Source organism: Cuculus canorus, chromosome 4, assembly GCF_017976375.1.
Source record: "Cuculus canorus isolate bCucCan1 chromosome 4, bCucCan1.pri, whole genome shotgun sequence".
Classification (NCBI taxonomy): domain Eukaryota; kingdom Metazoa; phylum Chordata; class Aves; order Cuculiformes; family Cuculidae; genus Cuculus; species Cuculus canorus.
Genome location: NC_071404.1, coordinates 78,130,295 through 78,149,998, shown reverse-complemented (window position 1 = coordinate 78,149,998; position 19,704 = coordinate 78,130,295). Strand labels below are relative to the sequence as shown.

Below are 19,704 nucleotides of genomic sequence, written 5' to 3'. Positions count from 1 at the left end.
GGAACATCACTGCACACAAAGGAGTGACTGCAAATCCTCCAGGGCCATTGGATTGCTTTCCATCAGCAGAACCAGTCAGGGCTGCTCCAGTCCCATGAGAGCTGCAAATGACTGTTTGCCAAGGCCATTGCTCTAATATCATGCTGCTTTGCTGAAAAAGACATACACTCCCTGTCTCAGTCTGCAAATAATTTGAGTCTGTAACATAATCCACTAATAAGTGTCTGCACTGGGCTCCAAGGCTTGCTTCTTTTCTTAAGGTAAGATAGCCCTGACCTTCTCAGCTATAAAAATAAGCAAGAAATAGGTCCAGGAAGATTAATTCCCTGCAACAACTGAAGGCCAGGAGTTTACATAGAACACAAACAAGGTGCTGCCCATGTTTAATTGAACTGTGAAAGTAAGCAAAGCTCTTAGGCTTTCCAGAAGCTCTACTCAAACTCCACAGCTTTTGATGGAATCGAAAAGGACAGGGCTGGCTGCAGTAAAGTAAAACTATATTTTTCCACCTCCCCAGTTACTGCAGTCCAGTAAGGAAGTGCTTCTCTCAGCTCCATCTACCGGCTAAAAAAGGATTCATTATAGACAACTACCGAGCTAGGTGACCTGATAAGAGCGAGGAGAACCCAGCTCTAGGCACATCTGAGCCAGCAGCTGCTCACCTCCATGTTCCCAGCCTACATTCACACAAAATGGAACTGCATTCACAAACACTACAACTGCAAACACTGATTAATTCAATAAACAAGGTATTAACGAATAGCCTACAGAGAACATCTTTTTATATTACTTCCTTGGGTTTAGTTTCAAAAAGAACCTGGCTTTCCATATGAACAGAAAAAGCTGTTTGAAGCATGGTCATGTTTTTAGACCAATCTTAACCTATATATTTACTACACTTAATAACAAGATACTGAAAAAGTTGTTATAAAACAAGATTTTTTAATGAACATGTTAAGTATTTTCTTTATACTTGGGAAAACTTAAAAAAACTCAAGGTGCTTCTCTCTAATCCCCACAACAACTATACCCCTGTTCAAAAGCTTCATATAAAATAAAAACAAAAAAAAAAGAAAAAAGGATTTTTTAAACAAAACAGCCACAAAAGCTCTAGCCTATATTCTTCAAAAAAAGAAAAAGCTAGAACTTCAGAAACATGCATAACTCAGAAAATAACCTAAATAAAAAAAAAAACCTAGTTAATTTTTCCTTGTCCAATGGACTAAGTGATTGTTGTAGCAGAATTCACTACTTACTATGCTAATATAGCTATTCTACTCGCAGCAAAAAAACCCATAGTTTACCAGAAACCCCCCAAAAGCAAACCAAGCAGCTCAAGTAAGAACCACTCACTCTTCCCAGCAAACAAAGAAAAGGCACTTCCCCAGGTATTTAACCACTCCTGGCTCAATTAGCTCATGGCAGCCGGGCCAATGAGAGTGCTGCAGGGGAGGGGCTTCAGATATAAATGCTCACCCTGCGGAATGCACTATAAAAATTCTTTATTTTGTTTTGGGGTAGTCAAGAAGATAGTAGGAGGAAACTTCTGATTTTAGCTCAATAGAAATAGGTCCTGTTAAATTTTACGATTTCTATGCAGAGTGGAAAGCCAGGTAAGAATGTGGGAAGGGGTCTTGGAAGTTTTCTGTGGTGCTGAAGTAACCAATATGGAATGAAATATTATCTCACGTTAGACTTCAACTTTTGTTTTTACTTTAAAAATAAAGCAAGCCTTGTAAAATAGATGTGGACTTGTTTGTCATTAAGCTAACTTAAATTAAGAAAACAGTTGTGTAGCTCTACTTTTTTGTATGAATCACATCCATTAGGAGATGAGTGAATGGTGCTGAGATCAGGATTAACCCGTGGAAGTGCATGATCAAATAAGTTATTTCATCTCTTCATTTCAGTGCTGTGCTGAAGTTCTGCAGTAGGGTAGAGATGTCTGAACACAGAAGCTGAACATGTTATGATACTAGTAAAGCTAATACATGTTTTTCTGAGTATATGAAGTGTTAAAGCTTTTTTTCAGGTTTTGGAGAGTTCGGCTCTGCCTTGTTGAGTTCATAGGAACCCATACCTATGTTCTGTTCTTACATTGCAGTTTTTTCCAATCAGTTAAGTCAAACCCCGAATTCACAGCAGCTGTAGGAGGTCTTGACTCTGCTCTGTTGGTACGACTGGGGGGGGCAGCATTATGTGCTGTGTTCTGGTTTAGGGTTGTCTTGAAATCGGTGAAGGGAAGGAAAGCAGGTAACAAAAAGCAGATTATTTCCCCTATCTCTAAAAGATGGAGGTCCTTGCTCCTCTGGCTGTGGCTGTTGCTAGGCAGGGCCATCCGCACGTGCCATCCGTCAGTAAAGATGAGGAGGAAGCATTTGTGGAGAGCTTGCTGGCTGCTGAGTTCCTCTAGATTGTTACTGGCAGCAGTGCCCAGTGCTTCACACTCAGGCTATGCTCCAGCATCTGCCTGTACTTGATATCAACGAGAATATGTGTACCCTGCTGTAAAAGGACACTGAAAACAATGATTTGATTGATGGATTGGAGGCTGTCATTGATTGATCAATGGATGGATGGATTGGTGGAGGCTGCAGTGGATTGATGGAAGCTGGGATGGATGGATTGATGGAGGCTGGGATGGGTTGATTGATGCATTGATGTAAGCTGTGAGATTGACAGATTGATTGATGGAGGCTGTGATGGATGGATTGATGGAGGCTGTGATGGATGGATTGATGGAGGCTGTGACGATTGGCTGATGGATGGGGGCTGTGATGGGCTGATGCATGCATTGATGTAGGCTGTGAGATTGATGGATGGATGGAGGCTGTGGCGGATGGATGGATGGAGGCTGTGGCGGATGGATGGATTGATGGATGGAGGCTGTGACAATTGGAAGGCTGATGGGTGGGGGCTGTGATGGATTGATGGGCTGATGGGTGGGGGCTGTGATGGATTGATGGGCTGATGGGTGGGGGCTGTGATGGATTGATGGGCTGATGGGTGGGGGCTGTGATGGATTGATGGGCTGATGGATGGGGGCTGTGATGGATTGATGGGCTGATGGATGGGGGCTGTGATGGGCGGATTGATGTGCTGATGGGGGCTGTGAGATTGATGGATGGATGGGGGCTGTGAGATTGATGGATGGATGGAGGCTGTGGCGGATGGATGGATGGAGGCTGTGGCGGATGGATGGATGGAGGCTGTGGCGGATGGATGGATGGAGGCTGTGGCGGTTGGATGGATGGAGGCTGTGGCGGTTGGATGGATGGAGGCTGTGGCGGTTGGATGGATGGAGGCTGTGGCGGTTGGATGGATGGAGGCTGTGGCGGGTTGATTGATGCATTGATTGATGGAGGCTGTGGTGATTGGCTGATGAATTGATTGATGGAGGCTGTGATGAATTGATTGATGGGCTGATGGATGATGTGGTGGGCTGATTGATGGAGGCTGTGGCGATTGGCCCATGGATAGATGGAGGCTGTGATAGATTAATGGGCTGATGGATGGAGGCTGTGATGGGTTGATTGATGCATTGATTGATGGAGGCTGTGGCGATTGGCCGATGAATTGATGGAGGCTGTGATAGATTGATGGGTCGAAGGACGGAGGCTGTGATGATGGGTCGATGGATCGATGGAGGCTGCGATGGATGGGCCGCTGGAGGCGGGGCCGGCTCGCTGGGCGGAGGCTGCAGTGGCTCCTCCGGGTCGCGGGGGGCGCTGTGCCGCTCGCAGCGCGTCCCTGGGCGGCGGCGCCTCCCGCGCGGTGGCCGGGCGGCGGCATGTCGGGGCGGCAGGGGAACAAGCTGCCCAGCAACCTGCCGCAGCTGCAGAACCTCATCAAGCGCGATGCCTCCTCCTACACGGAAGAGGTGCGGGGGGGGGCCGGGCCGGGGGGGAGCGGGGCGCGGGGAGCGGCGGCGCTAACGGGCGCCCCGTGCTCAGTTTCTCCAGCAGTACCACCACTACCAGTCCCACCTGGAGATCTTCGCCTTTCAGCCGGACAAGCCGAGCAAGGACCTGGCGGAGCTGGTCATGTTCCTGGCGCAGGTGAGACCGCCCTTTCCCTTCCCTTCCCTTCCCCGGCTGCTCCTTCCCCGCAGCTCCCGGAGCGTCCCTCTCTCCCTGCGCAGGTTGCCCACTGCTACCCGGAGCACGTGGCCGGCTTTCCCCGGCAGCTGCAGGAGCTGCTCTCCCAGCACCACACCGTCCTGGACGCAGACCTGCGCATGGTGAGCCTCTGCCGAGCCCTGGTGCTGCCCAGTTTCTTAAGAACAACGCAAACTGGAGAGTACAGAGAGGTTTTCATTCCAATTCCACATCCTTCCTTTCCAGACGTTCTGCAAGGCTTTGATCCTGTTAAGAAACAAGAATCTGGTCCACCCCACGAGCCTGCTGGAGCTCTTCTTTCAGCTGCTGCGGTGCCATGATAAGCTGCTACGAAAAGTAAGCTGTGTGTGCAGAACTGAGCTCCATTTCCCAGTGGGTTCTGAGCAGCTCTCCAGAGGTACCGTAGTGTCCGCTGGCAGCTGCGCTCCTTTCCTTGGTAGCAAAGGGAAAGGTTAAAATCGCTCTGGCTTGGCTGTAATTGCTGGTGCTGGAGGAGAGCCTGGGTCTCTGTTGGATCAGCTGGGATGTGTGCTGCTCTGAAGGCCTTTCCTGTGCTGTTGCCAGCCTGTCCTGTGTCTGAGTGGGAGAGCTTGTGTGTGAAAACCATGGTTGTTGGAGCAGCCCTTAGCAAATTCTTTGTGAGGGCCTCTGAGTAAAACAACCAAAACTAAACCTGCTGTTTGTTGAAGACTGAGTTTTGTTTTTCTGCCTTCCTTGCCTTCTGCCACGGGAACTGCTGAACTGGCCGTTGCAGTGTGCCTGAATGAAACGGTGTGGGATTTTAAACCCTGCTTCAGGCACTTTCCTGCCTCACTGTTTCATAAATTAAGTATGCTTTCCAGATACATCGCAACGAAGCACAGATGAGATTTTGCAGGATAACTTCTTGTTTTTTCCAACTGTAACTTAAAGGGGAAAACTAGTATTGGCAGTGGGGGGCAGACTGGGCTCTTGTTTGAGTACTCAAAGGCATTGGGGGAGCAGTAATGTGCCTGTGTGGGTCACTCCCTGTTCTTTCTCTGTTCACAGACTTTGTATACTCACATCGTGTCGGACATCAAGAATGTCAATGCTAAACACAAAAACAACAAAGTAAACACAGTGAGTATTTCAGTTTTGTTTCATCTTCTGATCTTCTGAAAGCAAGACTGGGAATAATAAACGTTTCCAATCTCTATTTTCAGTCCTTGCAGAACTTTATGTATACGATGCTGAGAGACAGTAATCCCACTGCTGCCAAGATTTCTCTGGACGTGATGATTGAGCTTTACAGAAGAAATATCTGGTAGGACTGTCAGGCTGGTTTTGGCTCTCCTTTTTTCCTGAGGTAGCCATCGTGACATCGCTTATAGAGCGTAGAGAAAAATGTAACACTTGAGGGGTTTGACTGAAATATATTTATCCTCTTTGATGCAGTGGAATTTAATTTAGGTGGGAAGAAAAACTGTCTTGTGTGAAGTCTTTGTTACTTGGGTTGAATCTTTGGTGGATCTAAGATGTTGCTGAATTCTTCTGTTACAAAAGACCAGAGGGTATGTTACCCAGCAGTAAATCCCATGAGAAGATGGTGGGCTGCTCACACTGCTGTGTCCTTCTTGACTGTCAAGACCTGTCCAAGTCTGATGCAGTTCAGTTTGTAACTCCTTTGCTGCTCTTGGTTCTTGTGCAGAAATGAACTGTGTAGAGAGCCAGAAAAGCACCCTGTGATACTGCTGGCCAGCAGTGTGTCTGTGGCTCCTGCATCACCAAAACAGGTGCTAGCAGTGCAGTTCTTGCATTTCTCAGCACCTTCCACATGAGTTACACTGGGGTATGAATGGCGTTATTGTGCTCCTGATGGATTGCAGGGAAAGTGCAGCTGGCAGATGGGATGTGATGCACAGGTGTATTTGGGCACAAGGAGCTTTGATGTGGAGCATTCCAGGAATATTGCCTCCATGGCATAAATAAAAATGTCTTGGCAGCTTCATTAAGAAATTTTCATGTAGCAGTGTGTTGAGAACTACTGCAAGGGAGAGAGCACAGGGACTGCTGAAAATCAGTGTTGCTGCAAGGTGAACTTTTGCAGTTTTAGCAAGTAGATTTGTAAGTATGTGAGACTTGGTATAAAATGTCCTTAGTTCCTGCAGCTTTATTTCATATAAACCCTGATTTTTGAAGCATAGTTGATTTCAAAACTATGTAGTTGATTTTATAATAAAAGCTAGAATTCTATGCTGACTTATTTTTGTGCCTGGCAGGTCAGTTGTTTTGTCTTTATCCGTGGAAGAAGTGCTTATCTGTATTAATTTCTGTAACTGAGTTTTTCTGTCCCTTCAGTCAGTGTGAACTAGGTGAACATACGTTTGTGTTTATTCAGATAAAGCCACTGCTATGTTAGAACTTCTAAAGAAAATGTCAGAATCTTAACTTTGCCAACATACTTGGGAGTGCTAAAAGACTTGATTCTAATGAAGCTTCTGGCTTGTTAGGAGTCACGTTTCATGAAACTTATTTTTCTGACAATCTTGAAATTGTGAAACTTGAAGTAAAAGACGATGTTTTGTTTTATGCCAGGAATGATGCCAAAACTGTAAATGTCATCACAACTGCCTGCTTTTCTAAAGTGACAAAGGTGAGAACAGAAATCTCCTGATGAAACTAGATGTTGCCTAAGCTGTGAATGTGGGACTGTTGTAAATGTTCCTGTCCTACCGGAGCTTACGTTGCTTTTCAGGTTTTGGTTGCTAGTTTGAAGTTTTTCCTTGGGAGAGATGAAGATGAGAAACAAGACAGTGACTCAGAATCTGAGGTGGGCTTTGTGGTTAAGTCTTCTCCCCTCTGTTCTTCCAAGTCTAATAGTTCTGTTATACTAGTGACCCGGGCTCCACCAATCTGTCTGCTTTAGTGTTACTTAATTTTCCATCCTGTTTCCTCTCCTGATGTTTCTATGCTTCACAAAAAAAGCTCAGTGCTTTTGACAGCTGGCCCCAAATGACAGTTGGTCAGCCTGGATTGTGAAGACATCAGTTGCTAGCTGCTCAGTGTAGAGTTGTGGAAAGAGACTTTCACCTGCTGGAAATCTCAGGTGACCCTGAGAAATATTGATACTTGTTGTTTCTTTGACTCCTATCTGAAGCCTGATTTTACCCAAATCTTGTTTTCTTTGCTTTATTTTTCAAGGACGATGCTCCCACAGCCAGAGATCTGATGGTAAGGTACGCAACTAACAAGAAAACCACCAAGCGCAAGAAGAAACTAGAAAAAGCAATGAAGGTCCTCAAGGTGAGGAGAGCGGCATCTGACTTGCTAGTGTTTTAGCTTAATCTTTCACATGCAGAAATCTTGCTATTGCCCCTGTCATCTTAGCTACTATCTACCGCCTTTTCTAGGTAGTTCTCAAATGTTCTCGCGTCTATTGGCCAGGCATATGTCATGTTTGCCTGGAAGAGAGCTGTTTTGAAACAGACTTAGTCTAAGAGGTGGATTATTTCTGCTCCAGGTACCCTTTTGGTGGTCCCTTTCTTTAATGTACATGGTGTCTTGATAAATAACTGCTTAATGCAGCCCCTGTTGCCTCTTAGGTCAGGTAGCAGGAAGCTCTATGCAGCTGAGTGATAGTTGACTTGTTAAAGCGCCTTTTTTTGAAATGAAGAATGGTAAATAGCAGCTTTTAGCAGCAGCCTAAAACTGAAGCATTCACAACTTTTTCATGGGAGGAATTAAATGTCTCGCTCACTTTTTTTGCCATGCAGAAACAGAAGAAGAAGAGCAAGCCAGAGGTGTTCAACTTCTCTGCTATTCACTTGATTCATGATCCCCAAGGTAAGTGTATTTTCTGTTTTCTCAAGGGGTGTTAGTCCCAGGCATAAAGGCTCAGACCCAACTCCGAAAAGAGAATGGCAGCGCCGAGTAGATAAAACATGACAATGGGGTGCTTGCAATGTGCTTTATCCTAGAGTTTCATATTAGTTGGAAATGTTGAGATCCGCCCTGTTGAGCTTGTCGTAGTGGAACACTAGTAGATGGACAAGGAAGGAGCAATGTTCCATCGTTCACTCAAGGTTGCTACAGATGAGGCATGGCTCTCTACTTCTTTCTTGTATGTGTGAAGACCATAATCTGTGTGAATGGGGAGTACTTTATCTACTTCAGCTTATTCAGCTTATCCACCTTCAGAAGTGTTCCTGTTACCAGTTTGATGTTTGTCTGAGATCGCTCAACTTGGTTGTAGTCTGTTCTAGTGAACCTCTAGGGATTTTGTTTTTCCAGATGAACTCAAAATGTATCTCAAAAAATCTAGCTTTTAACTACTGAGCCTGTGCTTATAATGTTGTGGAATCCCCCTGCTGCTTTTCTGCTCTCAACCTGTGTGCAGCTTTAGACCTTCTAGGCATGGCAGAAGAAAAATAACTCATTGGGAGAAGTGCTGTAACTGCCTTGAATTTCTTCTGTGCAAGCCCATGGGGGCTTTGAGAAACTGACTGCCTTTTTTAACCTGATCGCAGTAGAGTTCTGCTTTGCACTCTTTAAGTCTACTGCAAATCTATTATTGCTTCTTTTAGACTTTGCAGAAAAACTGCTCAAGCAGCTGGAGAGCTGTAAGGAACGATTTGAAGTGAAGATGATGCTGATGGACCTAATATCTAGGCTGGTTGGAATACATGAGGTACATACTCTGATAAATTTATAGTGGTCTGGTGGCATGCCCTGGCCTCGTGCCTCTGGAAAAGGAGGTTTAATTTCACTGTCTGTTAAGAAGTGCAGATGTATGGCCATTCCCCATAGAATGGTGCAACGGCATAGGCCGCTGTGGTACTGAGCGAGCTCTCCTGGGGAAAGCCGTGGGTCTGTGACCACTGAGCTGCCTCTAAGAAAAAGAGGAGAACATGTTTTATTCAAGACCTTTGTGCTCTTCCAAAGGGGAAGGACTTTCTAAAGGAGTCCAGCAATGGCTTATGAAAAGCACTTTGAGGTATAGCCCAAGTTTGATCAAAATTACTGGAGTCTCTTTTTGTTCTGGGAGAGAAGATTATGTCCCTGAGGCAAAGGGAAGTGACATCAGCTACGGGATCGTGAAGCAGGGTGCCTTAATTTGTTTTCTGTGCAGTCTAACAAGAATCACTCTGAATATCACGGAGCTTGGGACTGAGTATTTCCTTTGTCAGAGTCATTTCCTCATCTCTGCATATATCAAGGTCAGGATAGGTGAATGCATCGTGCGATAAAATCCAAGGCATTTGGAGAGCAAGATATGTAGAATCACTGATTGTTTTAAAACTTAGCAGCCTTTGAAGGTGATCTCTAGTTAAGACAAGAAGCTAACCTGTGACAACTTAATTCTCTTTTGCAGCTTTTTCTTTTTAATTTCTACCCCTTCATTCAGAGATTCCTCCAGCCCCATCAGAGAGGTAAGAGGCTGCTAGCAGAGAATACTGCTGGTCTGTCAATGACGCACGCACAGTCAGTTCTCGGAAGTGGTGCTGTAAATGAACAGGTGGCAGTAGCTAAGCAGAAGCAGCAATCCAGTGAGCATGGGTGAAGGAAGTAGAAGGCCTTGACTGCCAGAAGTGCAAAACACTGAGGAATTTTATAGAAGCTGTTTGCACTCGGCGTTCCTTCCCTGAGTGTTTGCGAAAACCCAGCAATGGAATAAAATTAATCTCCTGAGTCCCTAGTTGCTTGCAAACCCTGGCTGGTTTAGCAGAGGGTGACTGTGTTTTGCTGCTTTGTTTTACTGATGGTTCACTCAAGTTCTAGAGCATTCCTTTTCATCTTGGCTGCTAAGGGCCTGTACTGCAGCTGGGGTGAAGACCAGGTAAGTTCCTGATGCTTCTGAGAGAGGAGAAATGGTTGCCCCACGTAACTTCACATTAAAATGGCTGTGAGACTTAGACTGAGCAGCTTGTTGAGTTAGCTCTTCTAGAAATGTTTATTGGCCAGGCTAAGCTGCAGCAATATATTTCACTGTCTTCCCATGTTTCTTTTCTTCCAGAAGTGACAAAGATTCTTCTGTTTGCTGCACAAGCTTCACATCAGCTGGTACCACCTGAGGTCAGTACTGCACTTGTCTTTAGTGAGATTACAGATGGAGGCCTGCATGGAAATACAACTGAGTGTTTGCAGTGGAGGGGGGAAAGGGGGATGTTGGCAGAGCCTTTGTCTTGAAAAGCTTATGGTAATTTTGGCTCCTTCTGCAAGTTCTAAGGGATTGTTTTAAGTAAAATGGAAAGAAAACCTCACCCATGTCTGTCTTCATTTCCGCAAGAGAACTTGTCACTATAGCCTGCAAATATTCTCTAGGCACAAGACCTGAGCTCTGTCTTTTTGTGAAAAGGCTTCTGTTGTCTCTTAGTTAAGAATATGTAATCGTTTTCATCATTTTATTACATACGCATTGTTTATTTAACTTTTTTCTTATTCTCAGATTATCCAGTCAGTGTTAATGACTATTGCCAACAACTTTGTCACTGACAAGAATTCTGGAGAGGTCATGACTGTAGGGTGGGTACAGAATCTTACGAAAACTGAAACTCTCTCTCAATGTAGAGAAATGGTTTATTTTTTAAACTACCTGCAACTTATTCCTGTCATTCGTACTGTGGTCTCAAGAATCTGCCTGCCTGAAAACCAGCTAGGACAGTAGCTCAGCATTAGCTTTCCTTATTTTTGTTGGCAGTGTTTTAAATTTCGCCAAAACGATGAGTTTCTGAGCTTGGCATTGTGAGTTAACTTTCCTAGATTTCATAATGGTGTGGGGTTTTTTTGTTTTATCATTTAGTCTCTTATTTATCTTTCTGCATATCGTTATTTCTGCTTTAAGGGCAGGCCTCTGGTCTGTGAATTAATAAGATTGTATTTACTTAGTAAATGGCTGCATCGTAGCTCAGGACTCTTTACTTCGATGCTTTGTGGGTGAAATTTCGCAATTGACAACTGTAAGGATTGCTGCGAGCGGAACTGTAATATGTTTTCTTTGACTGCTCGGGAGGGGTGTTTGTGAAAGCTCTGATGTTAGTGGGGTAGAGAAAGCTAAATGTAGGGGAAGAGTTGAACTGTTGCGTGTAGACACATTGTGAGTGTTTTGTGAGCTACTGGCATGGTTTTAAGCCAATTTTGGTGTGCAAAGTGTGTGCATGATAGTGTTTTAAAAGGCAACTCGTGTGAGCCCACAGACTTCGTTGCACTGGCCTGAGCCTGCTTGTGGTTCACTCCAGAACTGTTTATTGATTTTATATTTATTTTCTTTTGGTGGCCTGGTGACTGTTTGACTGCTTTTCTGTCTGCCTGGGTGCAGATTTCAGTTGCAGAACCCAAAGCCTAGGATCAGATTAAAGAATAACTGCAGGGTGTAGGATAAGGGGCTTGGAGAACCATGGCATAGAGAGCTCATTCTAGTGTTGTCCTCGGTTACACTAAGTGTTGTATAAAAGCTATGGCAGGTTCCAGATAATTCTGTCTATTACTGGGCCAGTGGGAGTCTCTCTCAGCTGTGGTGTTCAGAAGATAATTCACTTCTTATTTGTTAGAATCAACGCAATAAAAGAAATAACTGCGAGATGTCCATTAGCCATGACTGAAGACTTGCTCCAAGACCTTGTTCAGTACAAGACTCATAAAAATAAAAGTAAGTTTATTACATGGATCTGACTTCTAAATCTTTTCTCATGTATCATCTTGTTCCTCTGTTGCTATAGCCTTTGTTACATTGACGTCTTCATTGTTTTTGTGGGGACTGAGGAGTATCACTTTCAATATATCTGTGGCATTTCTCTGTATTTGGAGGGAGCTATAACTTCAGAGAAGCCATCAACAGGCTATAAATACTGATGATATGAGTGGGCTTCCAGTTTGCTCAGAACTCTGCTTTTCTGTATTTATTACTGACTGTCGTTTTCTCTGGGCAGATGTGATGATGTCTGCAAGGACTCTGATTCACCTTTTCCGTTCCCTGAATCCAGAGATGCTGCAGAAGAAATTCAGGGCAAGTGTTGTTTTATGTGCTTTGCGTTCATCATGGACCCAAGCTCGCGTGCTCAAAAATGGTATCAGATCTCACAGCATCTTGAGAAGGAGGTGCAGTCACCCGTGCACCCTTCCCCTGCCTGCACTCTTGCTGTCCTTTGGCATGGCATGCTCTTACTTCAACATTTCTGTAGTTCACAGTTACGAGATGGATTGACAGAAGGGTTGTGCTACAGAAGCTTGACAGTCTTCCTAGAGTTCATTAACTTTTTAGTAATAGAAAATCTTTTCCCATTTCATCAGGCAGAATTTCTTTTCCACACGCATGTTCCCGTCCCCCATATTTTTTCATGGATTAGTGGGCATTAAGATAGCAGCCTGCTTAACAGATGTTTTGTTAACTGACAGGGTAAGCCTACTGAGGCCTCGTTGGAAGCCAGAATCCATGAGTATGGAGAACTGGATGCCAAAGATTATATTCCAGGAGCAGAAGTACTGGATGTTGAGAATCAAAAGGAAAAGGGAGGAAACCAAGAGGAAGGTTGGCTTTTTTTTTTTGGTTTTATCACTTCTACTTTAAGCATCATTATCCCTAAGATTTTATTTAGACATAAGACTTGGTGTTTGTGCATTTCATTTGCTGTTGTCACATGCTGCGTGGCTTGCATGTGTCTGTATTTGGCCATTAGGTAGCACTGATGGTATCCTTGAGGAAGTGCAATTTATCCAGTGAAGTCTGTTACTGTGTGATGTTTTGGTAGACAAGGGGATGGAAAAGCAGAAGGACAGCTGTGAAATGCCATATGTTGGGCTTTAACTAAAAGTTTTTGTTGCATATTCAAAAACACAAAAGTAGTACTTTGAAATACTATTTGGTGTCTTTAATTCACTTGTGGTGTAAATGCTACACACAACCTGGAACCTGTGTGTGAATCAGGAAAAGATGGAGAGGGACTTAAAAATCAAGACACAAGAGTTTGGCGAATCCAGCCTGAGGGCACTGGAGGTATTGCAGTGCAAGAGCGAACACTCCGATGTTGCTTCTGTGTGTGAATGGAGTGTTTAGTACAGCAATCTTTGCTTTGGTTTCTGAGGCTGATAACCAGCTCATCAGTCAGTTTGAACAGTGGTGAAGAGCAGCAGTGCTTATACTGTAGGAAGTAACTTAGCTATAAACTGTGTTGCTTCTGTCCTTGGTTTAGTTAGCAGGGAACACCCATTACTGAACAGTGTAATGAGGATCAGCATCTGTAAGCTACTGTGTTGCTTCAGAGAATGGCCCAAACACACTTGGTTTTTAGGATCTTGAAATTTGGATGAGAGTTAAGCTTTGCAAAGCGTAGTATTGTGGTACAGATCTGGTTGCAAACTGCTTTGGGTATTGTCTATGGTTGGCTTGGTTTTGAGTGAATGAGGTATATGTAAATGCATTACCTGTAAGGGCTCTCATCACCCGCATTCCACTGAAAGCTTACAATAAAGGTGTGAAGATGACTGCAGCTCAGAGCAGTGACCAAACACACCAGCTGATTTAAGCAGTCTGGTGTGTGGAGGGGGGGTGTGTTTGCAAAGATCTCACCCAGCTACATCCAGTTATGGCTATGAAAATTGGTGTATGTAATTGGGTGTGTGTGTGCTAAGGAATCAAAGCTGAGGGGGGTTGCACACCTCTGAACCAGCTGCAAGTTGGGTGGAATTTGGGAGCTGAACTTCCCAGTGAAAAAGCATGGGAGCTGCTGGCCTGTTTAACTGTGGGTGCCTGCTAAGAATCATTAATAGCGGTCAGGTGTGTTAAGTATCGCATGTCTTGGTCATACCTGTGAGGTTCTGAGGCTGGGATGCTGAGCCCTATAGCTTCCTTGTTTGGTAAATGTGTCCCTGGGTGTAAATGCATTTAGCACAGAGGTAATCAAAGGCAGTGAGAGCTTGTGACCCTGTCTGAAGTAATTAGAAACTCAAGTAGTTAAGCAGAGTCTGCATTAATGACGCTGTGCACTTCTTCCTCTGAGCAGATGGCTGGGAAAGCGCTAGTCTGAGTGAGGATGAAGATAATGAAGATGGAGAATGGATTGATGTTCCTCATTCCTCAGATGAGGAGCAGCAAGTAGTAGTGAGTTCAGAGTGTTTTCTACGCTAAACACAAATAAGCCTTGTTAATAGGAGAACAGACCCTCTTGCTCTGCACCTTCACAAGGCTGCTCATAACTAACTTGGCAGGGCTGCAGAGTAACCCGACCAGACTCAGGGAAGCTGAGGTACTGTTTAGAACCTCTGCTGAGCGTGCGTGTTCTTTGCATGAGAGGCAGAGGGGAGAATTCTGTCCCAGTGCCAAATTGCTACAAGGCCATGATATTTACATGAGTGCTTTTATGCCTTTTGAAATATGAGTGAGAGCAAGTCCATTGTTCTTCTAATACTACACATTGGATATAAGATAATGAAGAATCCTAACAGCTGGTTATAGCATTTCCCAACAGTGTTGCCCTACATTGAGAGGCAAGGGTCATGGTTTATGGCACAGAAATGGTTTGCAGAGCTCTGGATGATTCTTTTGTCCTCTCTTCAAAAGGCAGAGAAGGTGAAAAGCATGCCAATAGAGGAACGAAAAGCCAAAGCTGCAGCAGTCAGTACAAGCAGGCTGCTAACCCAAGAAGACTTCCACAAAATACGCCTTGCCCAGCTCTCCAAAGAACTTAATTCTGCCCCTGGTAAAGCTGCCAAGAGGAAAACGATTGAAATAGATGATGAAGAGGAGGGCAGGTAGGATATGGAACATGGATGAGTGCTTATTTTTCCCTACAACCTGGTGACATAGCTTTTAATCGCAGTAGGGCATAGAGGTCTGCTGTTGGTCAGTATTCCCTGATGAGAGGTGGCAAACAGCCACACAGTTGAGAAGGGCTCCTGGCCCTGCAGATTTGTTTACACCTGGGACAAGAGACTGGAAGTGATGGGATCTACGGGACTGTTCTCCTTATTCAGATCAATAGGCATGTTTTTTGTAGCAGTAGTTACATGGTTGTAACTCCACGGAGTTACTTAAACTTTATGGTTGAAACAGGGCTTGAAAAACAGTAATGAGACTTAAGTAAGGGTCGTCCTAACAACAACAGGGAACAAGAAGCATTTCTGTGAAAGTTTATAGGAAGACAGTTGATATAAGAGATTGGTGAGGCAAAGGGTCTGCAGGACATGTTGTTTTTCTTGCCAGATGAAGCTTTGTGTGTGATGGCCTTTTGTGGGTTTTTTGTGTGTAGGGGAGAGCTGCTTTCACTCAGAGATATTGAACATCTGCATAAGAAGCCTAAATCGGACAAGGAGACCAGACTGGCAACTGCAATGGTGAGGAACTTGGCAGTTTCATGTCCTCTGTCTTCCTAGATGTGGGCTTGCATTTTCATCTCCTGCAGGAGGAGGAGGTGGGGTTGCATCTCTAAGATGGGTGCCCAGCTGCCATCTGTGTTGAGAAATATTCTGTCTTTTTTTTTTGCTGTTGTATCTGGCCTGTAAGATATAAACAGCCTCTTGCTGATCACAGGTGACAATGAAAATATAGACACACCCTGTTCTCACTGTGACTTAATAGGGCCAGCATGGAAGAATGCATATAATGTACACAGCAAGTCATACTGAACCTGGGTTTATTGTCACCGTTGTAGAACCTGTCACCTTAATAGCTGATGCTAACTGTAGGGAAAGGAAAATGACCTGCTATTATGTTGGATTTTCTATTCTAGGCTGGAAAAACAGACAGAAAAGAATTTGTGAAAAAGAAAACAAGAATTAACCCATTTGCCAGCTCTTCCAACAAAGAAAAGCAAAAGCACAAGAACTTCATGATGATGAGATACAGCCATAATGTCCGGACAAAAAATAAGCGTTCTTTCAGGGAAAAACAGGTAATATTTAATGCTGAAAATAGATGGGGCAGTCTGAGCAATAACCTTATAATGCAGGTGAAGTGCTGTCAATCCTGTGGCCTCAATTGTTGCTGTTCACTTCGGTTTAATTGCTGAAAAGGACTGTGGGGAAAGTATCATTCCTTGAATCCTACCCCAGGGGAGGTATACTGGAGATTGCAGAGGTGGAAAGCTTTTGTCAGTCTCTCAAGGACCAAGCCCTGTTGCAAACTCATGTTCAGGTTAGGAAGGCAGTGAAAATGTGGTTGTGTTTTCCTTTATATAAATACAAGCAGATCATATTGGAATGCTGTCTGTAATCCCTTGACAGAAGAAATAGTAAGTCCTTGTTATGGAGGAGTTGTTTTTTGGGACAAGCTTTTTGTGTGCTCCTTCACTCTCCATATTCTTTCTTTGACTTTTCTCCTGTTGCTGTCTTATTATGGATTGGTCTGTCCTGCCCTTGAAGTCATCTAATAGTTGGTCATAAATGTACTTTAGGCACAGATGTAAATGCTTTTGATTACCCATTTGAATCTGCTTAGAACAAACCAAATCACTTCAGTCGAGCCTGCCGCAGTAGCTTCCCAATGTGCTGTGCTGTGTGGTGAAGCCCCTGTGCTCTGTTGCTTCCTCAGCTCTGAGCTTGGTCCTGGCGCTTCTGCAAGGGCGTCTGAGCCACAAACATGTCTCTGGTAGTGCAGTTACTGTGTGTTCCTACCGAGGGTGGCTGAGGGGACATCTAGAAGACAAGGCAGGAAATCCAGGGGATGCCTCTGCTCCTGAAGGCACTGGGCAGGGAGGCCACATTGCTCCCCGGGGGTCTGGGCTTGGATGAGCTGGCAGAAGGGTGCGTAGCTGTTCATTGCTCCTGTGGTGCAGCTCAGCTAGGGATAACGCCTGAACTGTGTGTGATAGTGGTGCCAGAGGGTTTGTGGGCGTCTTGCCTTGCCCTGCTCTGTTTCACCTTCGCAAGGTAAGTCTGCTAGCAATGAAAATTTGCCTCAGAATCCTTTTACCTAGCCTGGCACATGGCGAGTCTAGGGTTTTACAGGGTGTTATAAAATTGAACTCCTTTGGATGTGTTCCAAGAAAAACTTTTAGACTGCTCCGATCATGCAGGACTTTGATTTCTGTGGGGTGTTGATTTTTGTGCTTTCTTGCTATGTTCAGTCTTGCGCTAGAGTGCATTGATAGATGCTGTTTTTACAAACTCTCCATTCAGACCTGTTTCCAGGATTGTACTGTTTGTTGCCTGAAGAGCAGCAAGAGTGGAATTGTTTGTAGACTCAATTGAGAGAATGTGTTTGAAGTGTTTATGTTGAACAGGAAGACTTGGACTGGCAGCCTCACCCCAAATAAGGCTGACCACATTAAACCAACTCTTAAAATACATAGAACCCGGCGCAAACAAAAATCTATCCCTTCGAAGAAACCACTGTTTACAATGATTGTCATACTTGTCACACTTTCTCTGAAAAGCCACCTTGAATGGTTTCACTCCTTACTCCCAATTAATGTTTTGATTTTAAATACAACACTTAAACAGTGAAAGAATAATTTTTTTCATATTTTTTTCACTAAAGTTGGTCTGTAACGTGAGTTCTGTTGACCGTGATTTAGAAATACTTGTTAAGTGGGTTGAAGTACTGTAGGTGTAAGGTACTGTGTTCTGCTGTACTCTTTAGTAGAACACAGTGGGCTCTTGTCTGTAGTCCACAGCTAAAAGCCTTTAGCAGCTAAAACATGTCTGAAACACACTCTCAAAAATCCTAGCATCCCTCTTTTCCCCTTGGAAAGCAGCTTTGTAATACTCTTTCAAAAAAACCACCATTGAATCCTGCTTACCTCTCAGCTGGACTGCAGTTTTTTTCTTTCTCTCTTCTAGTTGAATATGGGTCAGTGGAAGAACAGTTTATGGTACTGTAGTCTTTTTCATTATATAGGATCTGCTGATGATGTACTGAAACGTATTGTTTTAGAACCCAGCTCTTCAAGTGTACTATCGAGGTTAGTCAAATAACTATTGAAGTCGTTAGCATTTGCCAGTTACTGCTCCCAGTTTAGCTGTTAAACTATTAGTGCGCCTTTGAGAATGAAGTGGGTTGTTGAAGTGATACTGTTATTGTCTGCTTATTTAATATTCTCCTTACCTGAATATTCCACTCTCGTTCCGTGTTTAGCTGGCTCTTCGTGATGCACTTCTGAAAAAGAGAAGACGGCTGCTGAAATAACAAAATGGTGATGGAGAGAACTCCTTCACCCTTCAAGAAATGCCCCTTGAAATACCTATTTCTAAGCACCGCTACCCCAGAGGAAAAACGGGACTGAAATGCCTTGTGGATTTATCTCTGTTCTGTTCAGAATTACTAATTGAACACTTCCAAGCTGTCGGATGTTGCATCCACAGGGCAGATGGAAGAGGCCTTAATCCTTGCGGGATTTTGATTATCCTGAAAGCGTTATAGGGAAGAAGGCAATTACCTTTACTGAATATAATTTACTTACAGCTGATTTTGTATGTGTAAGTATTAAAACATATAAACTTATCGTAAAAATGGTTTCCCTGAAGCAATTCCTGAATAGGTAAATGGAAGGAAAAACAATATTCCAGCCTAGTCTGTAAAGTGCGTGCGTATGTCTGTGCCTGTCCAAGGGATGTGCTTTTACAGGCTGAGTGAGCCATTTTGTAGGTGGCTGTTTTTTACCAATGTAATAATAATAAAACTAAATTCTTGTAGTACAGGTGAGTTCAAGTGAACAATTATGAGAAACAATAGTTTCATTGTGGTTTATGAAGAAAACCAGAATGAAATTATTGTATGGGAGACAGTTTTCGTGTTGCCGTTCAAATAGAAAGGTAGCATCATGTGCAGAACTAAGGAATCTTATTTTGCTATAGAAGCGCATCTTGTGGTGCCGGAGTTTTGAGGTACAGGTAAGAATAAGATGGATCTATGGATTCTTAATGTTGAGGATTGAACTCTTGCTTCAGCCTTGACTTCTGCTGGGATCATTAATGCGTTCTCTGCACTTTACCCGGCTGCCTGTCTTGGTGGAAACTTAAGGAAGTTACTTGTAACAGCCTTTGCCAAATTCAGTTTGGAGCAGATTGCCTTGTGCAGAGGAACAGGCACTGCATGCAGAGTAGGATGGGAAAAGCATTTTCTGGGGTTGTTTTTTCCTTTATTCTTAGGAATCCTTGTTCATGTTTATATCCCCCATGGGAATTCACTCAGCTTAGGTATGTTTATGTTGAATACACAATTGTTCTTATTTTAATTAGTATTACTTGGGGGTGAGGGGCTTTGCTTGGTAGCCACATCTCGCTTCCTTAAGAAAAAACAGCTCGTAGGGGCTTTGGAGTAGACTCTTCCTACAGCTTTGAACTGGCATCAGGATTCAGTGGTCCTGCTGAGGGCAGAACAGGCATTGCTGTGTGGGATGGGAGCTGGAGAGGCAACGGGCGCTGGAGCGGTCGGGGATGGAATGTGGAGCAGGGTCTGCAGCGAGGGGAGTAGGTGGGAGCATAACGCACTTGGGTAACAGCCCCTGCCACCGTTTGCTCTTTTTCCATATTATGGGCTGGAACCAGATGATGTCCAAGATCCCTTCTAACCCAAACCATTCTATGACCCTAGGGGCGGCTTGAGGCTTGAGCCTCGGAGCTTGAGGACTGGTGCGCCTCCTCCTTCCCCGCGTTCCCAGCCCGGCAGCGGCGGAGCGCCGTGCCCGGAGCCGCG

At 44.3% G+C, this 19,704-nt stretch overlaps 1 protein-coding gene across 1 annotated transcript; it reads left to right on the top strand.

Moving 5' to 3' along the window:
- Window positions 1-3,742: 3,742 nt before the first annotated feature.
- SDAD1 (SDA1 domain containing 1) lies at window positions 3,743-18,630 on the top strand. Its single transcript, XM_054066289.1, has 22 exons — window positions 3,743-3,880; window positions 3,954-4,058; window positions 4,142-4,240; window positions 4,344-4,454; window positions 5,148-5,219; window positions 5,303-5,403; window positions 6,675-6,732; window positions 6,835-6,909; window positions 7,281-7,382; window positions 7,853-7,922; window positions 8,663-8,766; window positions 9,451-9,508; window positions 10,093-10,151; window positions 10,525-10,601; window positions 11,627-11,724; window positions 12,005-12,081; window positions 12,471-12,603; window positions 14,075-14,172; window positions 14,632-14,822; window positions 15,320-15,404; window positions 15,800-15,961; window positions 18,145-18,630. Exons 1-22 carry the CDS (start codon window positions 3,791-3,793, stop codon window positions 18,193-18,195), a joined length of 2,076 nt encoding a protein of 691 aa, XP_053922264.1. The 5' UTR covers window positions 3,743-3,790; the 3' UTR covers window positions 18,196-18,630.
- The last annotated feature ends 1,074 nt before the right edge of the window (window positions 18,631-19,704 follow it).